General features: G+C 40.2%; 1 protein-coding gene across 1 annotated transcript; it reads left to right on the top strand.

The window, feature by feature from the left end:
• The first annotated feature begins 1,123 nt into the window (after positions 1-1,123).
• On the top strand, positions 1,124-7,687 carry LOC137660779 (ovalbumin-related protein X-like). Its single transcript, XM_068395782.1, has 7 exons — positions 1,124-1,291; positions 1,932-1,982; positions 3,300-3,428; positions 4,215-4,332; positions 5,097-5,239; positions 5,558-5,713; positions 7,286-7,687. The coding sequence occupies exons 1-7, from the start codon at positions 1,124-1,126 to the stop codon at positions 7,685-7,687; spliced, it is 1,167 nt and encodes a 388-aa protein (XP_068251883.1).
• The last annotated feature ends 1,211 nt before the right edge of the window (positions 7,688-8,898 follow it).

Raw genomic sequence — 8,898 nt, 5'->3', positions numbered from 1 at the left:
CACCATAGCTTTGAGTAGGAATACCTCTTTTTTGCTGAAAATCTGGTGTCACGTTAAAACTGTTCTTTTATAATTTTAATAATTATTTTGGTAATAAAGGTATTTCTCTTTTCTCAATCTCACTCTCTGGAGAACACAGGTGAGGTACAGTATGATGATTCAAGAGTCTGTTGTTCCACAGTCATTAACATCAGGTGCCTCTCAGGTCGCGTAATCAACCACATCTGCTCCAAACTATGGATATGCTGCCATTCCTCCAGCTGTTTTAGAGATACAAGAACAGCATGCAACTTTCTTGGTCTCAGATTCAAAAGAGAGAATGACTGCAGGTTTTAATGAATATCCTTAACATGTCACATTCATTTACATGTACAGGACTTGCACCTGACTGAATGAATGCAGCTCTACGCTGTTTCAAGCTGTGCTGCCAAAACCCATATTTATGATATATATGCTTGTGCTTTTTCTCAACAAAAGAGCATCAGCAGAGATTAAATGTCTGAACTGGGACTACAGGAAAGACCCCCCTAAATCTATGGTTCAGCATCTAAGCAACTGGCTGGGTTTACAGAGCAACTTACTTCCATTATTCCTATAAATTTACAGGAAAGCAACCTCCAAATTTGTGGCTGGTTGTACTAAGCAACAGTAAGAAGTACACTAAGAGTACAGTGAGTTGACTACATTTCATTTAAAGATCCAGAGCATGGTCCAGAGCAGCCACATAAGAATTGAAATATGAAGTTTGCATTGTCTCAAACATCATTCAGAGTCCTCTGGATAGCTGTAGGGAAACTCATCCATTCAGTGTTATTTTTATCATATTGAAGCATGGATGAAACTATCTATTCCCTAAAAGGCAAGTACAAAGTATTATCTTGTTGATGAGCTAGTATCTTGCTGAAGGAAAACAAACATGCAGTCAGAGATAAAGGAGTCAGGAGTTACAATATTTCTAATGATCACAGAATCTGTAGGCTTTACATCATTCATTGGCTTCACACAATTCATTAGCAAAGAACTAGTATTTTCTGGGCTATTGACAGTACTTTTTAAAACAAGTGCTACATATCACAGCTATACAATCATATTTCTGTTTGTTTCAGACAACACTGATCTCACAATGGGCTCCATCAGTGCAGCAAATGCAGAATTTTCTTTTGATGTATTCAAAGAGCTGAAAGGCCACCAGGCCACAGGCAACGTCTTCTTTTCCCCCCTGAACATCATTGCAGCCTTGGCCATGGTTTATCTGGGAGCAAGAGGTAACACTGAGTATCAGATGGAGAAGGTAAGTTAGGTAAATGGATACAAACTCCTTTTGATCCTTTTGATCTTGTTCAACACAGCAACAGATTATCCGTTTATATCTTTGGGACTTCCTCCAGTTGATGGAGTCACATTTGGCACTGGATTCAAACCTACCTATAAAAAGAATGGCATTCCAAACTATGAAGTTTGGATCTGGAGCTGAGTTTTCACTTATCATTGCTTTTCCCCATGAAGGGCAGGAACGGCCTTTGGTTTCCATAAAGAAAGAGCAGTCCTGAAGAATGGTTAAGGCTTCAGCTTATACTATCTCACAGCCCTGATTCCTTCCAGGGGCAAAGGACAACTTGTAATATACAAAAGATGAAACATTCAGAAAATAAGAGCCACAGTTATAAATACAACATAGTAAGGTTGTAGCTGGTTTATAGACTGAATACCATTAACTGGAAAAGAAGGGATCTAAGTGAGGATCATAGTCAAAAATTTTCAGTGTGGCACATGCAGTAAAAAAATTGATTTAAAGCTCATACTAAACTTCTCAGTTCATCTATGTGCTAATCAGACCTGGTTAGTCCAAACCTATAATTTCAACACAAACATCAGTGACTCTCAGCGGACTTCACTTATTTGATTTCTTCTATTGCTACTTTCAATTGCAGGTTCTTCACTTTGACAAAATTGCAGGACTTGGAGGAACTATTCAGACCAAGGTACAGAAATCTAAGGTACATTTATTTCTCTTTCACGTTTTTCTCCTGAGAACAGACTGTTCTGACTGTGCTTCAAGTAGGTTCAACACCTTCCCAAACCTTTGCTAATGTTCTTAATTTAGGAGATGTAAGTAAAAAAACCAAACAAACAAACCAAAAAAACCCCCAAAACGTGAAAAACAAGACAGGCTGCACATGTTGTACCAGAACAAGTGACAGGACAGGATAGCATGCTTTGGGCACCAGGCTACCTTCTTGTGTAGACGAGTGTCTGCACACCTGCAAGTGCTGATGGGGGACAACACTTGGAAGGGGCTCAGCACCCAGAGCCAGGGTACAGCTGTCAGACTTGCAGCTGAGACTCCAAAGTGGGGCAGGAAGATGCTTTGGCAGAAAAGAGCCCAGAAGCCTCAAAGACTGGAAAGTAACCACACTCTTCCAAAAGCTACAGGGGTTTTTCCAGCCTCTAATTCCCATTGCTACCCCATGAACACCATGAGGAGTCCCAGTACCTTGATAGCACCTGTGTGCTTTTTTCCATGTTCATCTGCTACCTCTGTAAAGATAACACAAGCCGTGCTCCCTGGCCTGTCCCCATCCACCTGGGATCCACAAGCATAGAGTAGGACTTGCAAAGAACAAGATGACTTTTTTTTTAATAAAGAAAACTAAAGGTAATATCAGCTATATCAGCTGGAGCATTTAATGGCTGTTTAAACATTTAGAAAGGAGCAGTTGAACACAATTCTCCTTCACATAAAATGAAGTCCCAGCTGCTGTTTAGCATTGTGCATTTTTCTTACACACTCTTAGCCTGTGTCACCCGGAACACTATTCTTGGGGCATTAGACAGCTGATCCATTTTTTTCACTATATTATGAGACACCTCCTGACTCCCTTGTCATCTAGCACTCTTCTCCCATCTGCAGCTTCAGCAGAAAGCTGCCGTGAAAATGAAAGCAGAGTTGGGAACTAGAGGCTCTATTTCTATGACAACCAGCCAATTGCAATCATTGACACCCGAATTTTTCTTTTTGTCACCTCACTCCTGAGCCATACAGTTTCAGATTCATCGCTGAGATATTCTGCTTGTTATCACCTAGAATAAGTGTCATCACATGCTATGTATTAATTGTACATCATTAGTTGCTTATATTGAACATCCCTCCCATGGAACTTTTAGACTGTATTACATGTTCATTTGCAAATGTCCAAACACTGTGCATTTTCCTGTGTTATTTGTACCTTATAAAGAATTCTCTTTCTAGGAAAACAAGCTAACAGATATACCTTTTTATCTTCTTATCAACAACTCAGTGTGGCAAGTCTGTGAATATCCACATACTGTTTAAAGAACTTCTCTCTGATATCACTGCACCAAAAGCCAATTATTCACTCTACATTGCCAACAGACTCTATGCTGAAAAGACAAGTTCAATCCTACCGGTGAGTTGTACATTAGAGTGATTTCTTGCTAAACCCTGTATAAACCTGTAATCCAGGAGGACTGGCTGGAGTAGGTGATCTGTTAATCCAGTGGTCCCCACTGGTGTGGACTTCCACAGCTTTTCCCTTTGCCACAGCCCTGACAATAGCCTGAACGGAAAGAAATTCCAGGCAAAAATATGGCCCTATTAAAAAATGAATGGAGTAATAAACAAAACTATTTGGTAATGTACTACCCCCTTCCCCACTTGCTCCCCCAAAACCTTCTGATTTTAATAGGTTGTTTGGTATTTTTCAGGAAATAATTTGACTTCAGCACATTTCTTCACTTGAAAACCTCGCCTCAAAAACAACTTTTGAAAGTGTCAAAATCTTCCATTTGTCATTTTCAAAACAAAACCTACAAATATTCTAAATCGAAGGAACTTCTTATCTTTAAAAATAAGGAAAAATGCTTTTTAAAAAAAAGGAGTGGACATAATGAAAATAAAACACCCTGAAATGAACCTGAAACAGTGTTTTTGGATCAGGGTTTCTTCAAAAAATATTTAAACATTTCTAGTATATACTCTTAACTGGTCAAGTAATAAAAATGTCAGACCTGAAAATGTCATGGATCAGAACAATTTTTCTGGCCCAGTTTTAGCAGGTTCTTCCAGGAAGTAAGCAATGAGAACAGCCTAACCATGGAATCACTATAAAAATCTTTTTAGCCATATTTTATTTCACCTTCATACTGTTTTTAAAAAATGACTAGTTTGGTGGCTACAATTGCTGTCGTTACAGATCTACTTAAAATGTGTGAAGAAACTGTACAGAGCAGGTCTGGAAATGGTCAACTTCAAAACAGCACCAGATCAAGCCAGACAGCTCATTAATTCCTGGGTGGAAAATCAGACAAACGGTAAGGTCAGACAAGATTTTGAAATATACTTCCCTCTTGCAACTGAATTTGAACAACTTCTGGAAAGACTAAACATTAGAGGAGAAATTTCCTCCTCCTGTTCCCATTAGTGGATATTTCCCGTGGAAAGGGATGACTCTATTGCACTTGTGTTGCAGTGAGAGTGTGTTTTAAACATATCTGGCAAATGTAGAGATGCCAAGATATGCACACTTTATTTGCACACTTTTTGTGTCTGGAGGGCTTAACTCATGCAAGGTTAGTCCCAGCTTCTCTAGAATATTGGCATAATTTTACAAGGATGTGCTGGATAGGTAAGAAGTGGGCTGCCAGGGAAGAAAATAATGCTAGCATCAGCTACTAGGCTGATGGTGGGAAAGGAATGATTCAGGAGCTTGTGTACCTTTATCGTGCTAAGGTGGGAGAAAAAACAAGAGGGTAAAGCGTGAGAAAGAAACACAGTGAGAAACAGAAAAGCTATATTGCTACATCCCTCTCCTGTTTCTTCTTTTCTATATAAAGCTTTTTCCAAGCACTGGTTAAAATATTCCCAGGGATGTATACCACTCTTGAACGTATCTGTCTTCTTGCAGAAATGTCTGGCCAGGTGACAGTTGTTCTGTATTAAATCATCCTCAGGAACCTGAATTCCACATGCAGACCTTTGAAGAAGTCAAGTCAAGCAGCAGCATATCGATTGATCTGTAAAATGCATGACTACTGCTATGAAACTTATCACTCTCTTCCCTGCTTCTTTCTTAAAGGACAGATCCAAGGTCTCCTTGAACGAGGCTCTGTTGATCTTGATACTATGCTGGTCCTCGTGAATGCCATTTACTTCAAAGGGATATGGAAGACAGCATTTAAAGAGGATGACACTCGGGAACTTCCCTTCAGTGTGACAAAGGTAGGAGGGCACAGATAAAGCTTCTGGCCAGGAAGCCAGGCTGTTGGCTTGCACAGCCAGCAGGCTGGGTGTTAGACATACAACATGCTGCAGTCATTGGGTGGGTAACCTAGCGGGCCCCCTCGCTGTCAGGTTTGCAAGAGCTGTGTCTGAACAGAGCACACTAGTAAACAAGAGAGGAAAATAGAGACATAGCTCTTCTTCAAAGGCAGCATGCTTGAAGATCGAGTCCTGTCCCTTTCAAAGGGCTTGTACATTTGCCTGCCTAAAGAAAAAATTGCTCCCTGATCATGTCGTCTCATGTTTCTCTTTTTGCAGGAAGAAAGCAGACCTGTGCAAATGATGTGTCAGAACAGTACCTTCAAAATGGCAGCGGTGGCTGCAGAGCAAATGAAGATCCTGGAGCTTCCGTACACCAGCGGAGAGCTGAGCATGTTGGTGCTGTTGCCAGATGACGTCTCTGGCCTGGAGCAGGTATGGCCCTGGCAGGGGAAGCAAAAGAGATTCCACTTCAGTGGGACTTGGCTGCTGTCAGACCTTTTGCTGTCCATTTACATCCCAGCTGTCCACACCATGGTTGTGCTGGGCTGGCAGGGGAGCACAAAAGCCCCCCACGACAGCTACCAGGTGCTCAGGCAGGGACTGGCCTCTTAGGAGAACCCTGGACTCCATCTACTAAAAGAAAAGTGAAGGAGAATAGTGCTGCTGTAGCCCTGTAGAACAGGACATATGTGTGGGCAGATATTTTTTTTTCATTGAGAGGTAATTTCACCCACCCCTCCCTATAAACTGTTGAGGAAATGTTGCTAAAACTGATGAGAATTAGGCATTCTTTGCAGGAATCACTAATGATTTTTTTTTTAACAAAATTCTCATTAAACATCAGAAACGGGCTGCTTTCAAAAATTGCTCTGATTATGTCATCATGGAATGAAAAACAAAGTCAGATAAAGCATGTTATTAATAAAATATTCTTGATTTTGAAATGGTGAAAACAATTGAGCTAAACTAACTGATCAATAACAATTCATCAGTTGACTTCAGAGAGCCTTAAATATAGAGATGGACAGGAAATGCATGGAAGATACTTGGAAACCACACATCAAACACAGAAAACAGAAGAAACTTGTGTCTATAGGGATGAACATCAACAGCAGAAAGAATTCATGAATATTCAAAGACAGAAAATGAGAACAGCATAGGAAGAAAGAGAAAACAAAACCACTTTAAGTCAGGTTGAGTCAGTTTTTGCCAGATGCATGAAAACTAGTAAAAAAAATGTTTTTGTCCTTTAAAGGAAAAAAAGATAAAAGAGGGACCAGTATGCAGTGAGGCGAAAATACAAATATAATCTACTGACTGTGCAAAATTACATGAAACTTTTGTCTTGGTCTTGGAAGAAAATGAAGCTAAACAACTGAGTGAATGCAGGATGCTAATGGCAAAGATGAAATAAAAATGGACAGATGCAAGAGAGAAACAAAAGTTGAAACCTTAATTTGCTTCAGTCAGGTGTACTGGATTATCTTCATTAGATTTTCTGAAAGAAGTAGAAAAAAAATCAGAATTCCAGTGTCAATCGTTTCAAATAGCTATCAAGGTGTTACGAAATTACCTATCTGCACTCAAGAAAGGGAAAAATTGATGCAGCCTGCATTATATCACCCATTATTGTTATTTCAGCAATTTTTTGGAATTGTGTTATAGAGTTATTAAAGATGTAGAAGAGTTTGTGTTTGTTAGGTGCTATCAACTGTAGGTAAATTTTCATGGCCTTTTTTTACAATCTCTTTCCCAAGCTGACTAGTTTGCTAGGCTGTGAAACTGTTGGGTTGTGCCTCATGAGACACAACCATTAGTTGGACAGAAGGGGATGTGTCAGGCAGTACTGGAGAGGCAAATAATAAACTACAAGAAGAATGTTGATAAGATGCACTCCAGGAACCATTCTGGTTAGTTTTTTTTATGATAGCCTTGCTTAGAATGAATGGTAGGAAGAAGTTATATTCACATCCCAGGCTTTTCATTCCCTGCCTCTCTTTGCAGCTTGAGAACAAAATCAGCTTCGAAAAACTCATGGAGTGGACCAGTCCCAATGTGATGGAAAAGAAGAGAGTGAAAGTGTACCTCCCACGCATGAAGATGGGTGAAAAATATAACCTCACATCTGCCTTAATGGCCTTGGGTATGACCGACCTGTTCAGCCCTTCAGCCAATCTGTCTGGCATCTCTTCAGCAAAGAGCCTGAAGATGTCTGAGGCCATCCATGAGGCGTACATGGAAGTCAATGAGGAGGGCACTGAGGTGGAAGGCTCAGCGGGTATGATGGGAGACATCAAACATTCCTCTGAGTTTGAAGAGTTTAGGGCTGACCACCCTTTCCTTTTCTTTATCAAACACAATCCAACCCACAGCATCCTCTTCTTTGGTAGATATTTTTCCCCCTAAAGAGCGAACGAGCTGGAAATAATGCTTGCCTTCCCCTCAGAAACAGATCCCCTTTACTGTAGTATTGTAGTATAATCTCATCTCTTCAGTATTTTCTCCAAGTGGAAAGCCTAATTCTAACAAATGCCCATTTGGGAAGCTTCCATATCAAAGACATACCTGCTGGTGAGGAAACAGCAGCAAGCATGTTTACTCCTTTCCCTTCTCATACTGGTTTCAGGATTGCTTAAGCTGAGCAAAGACTGAGCCAACAGAGAACAGAGGCACCCATCAGCCAGGAAGGGGCCAAGTGATTTTCACTCAAGGAACAAGTTGCAGGCGTGACTCCAAGTCTTTGGGAGTCCATTACATAGAAAGCCATGGGCTGTGCTCGTCCCATTCCCTGGTAGCTTCCTGCTGACAAACCCATGTTATTGTTCCTGAAAGACAGGCTTTGAAATCTCCAGTCTGGAGGAGATGCTTGCGGATCAGATTCCGCTATGCATGTTATTGAATGGTGCCTATGTAAATTTTAACTTTTTCACAGAGTTGTTCTCTCATCATAAGTTCCTCACGTAATTCTGAATTTCTTGCAGAGATTCTCCAAAGTCATGATGAGTCTCCCACTTCAGAGAGTGCAAAGAGATCTAACTTTGTGTAGGTGCATTTATGCCTTCTCACAGAGTGCAGATTCAAAGCCTGAAACATGGATATCTGCATGATCCAGATGATCCAGAACTCAGTGAGAACTGCCAGACAAAAGAGCTGTCTGAATTCTTGTTTAAAACATTGGAAGACCCTTCAAATTTGGGAACATTTTGAGTTTTGTGAAAAATCCTGCAAGTGGTATTAAAGAATCTGATTTCTCCATGGAAGTTTTGTGAAAAAACACAGCTTTCAAAATAATCCCTGTCTCTGTTGATCTTGCTTAGCAAGTAAACTTCAATTAGACCCTGGAAAGCCCTCAGGTGAAGTTCAAAACTCGAGTGCATTATTCTTCCATGAATGCAGCTGGGCTTCTTTGTTCCTATGATAGTTCAAGGCTACATCTCTTGTTTTTAAGAAATACATGAGAATCCTAATTTTCTCTGTCTTTTTCTTCCCACGTGTCCATTGCCATCTGCAAATACAGATATATTGGCTCAATACTATGTCCTGTTTTCATTCTAATCACACAATTGATTTTTTTTTTTTGTTAACATAATAAAAGAAAATAAAAAATGCTTGTCATG

Source organism: Nyctibius grandis, chromosome 3, assembly GCF_013368605.1.
Source record: "Nyctibius grandis isolate bNycGra1 chromosome 3, bNycGra1.pri, whole genome shotgun sequence".
NCBI lineage: Eukaryota > Metazoa > Chordata > Aves > Nyctibiiformes > Nyctibiidae > Nyctibius > Nyctibius grandis.
Note: the sequence above shows the minus strand (reverse complement) of the source record. Positions and strands in the feature narration are given on the sequence as shown.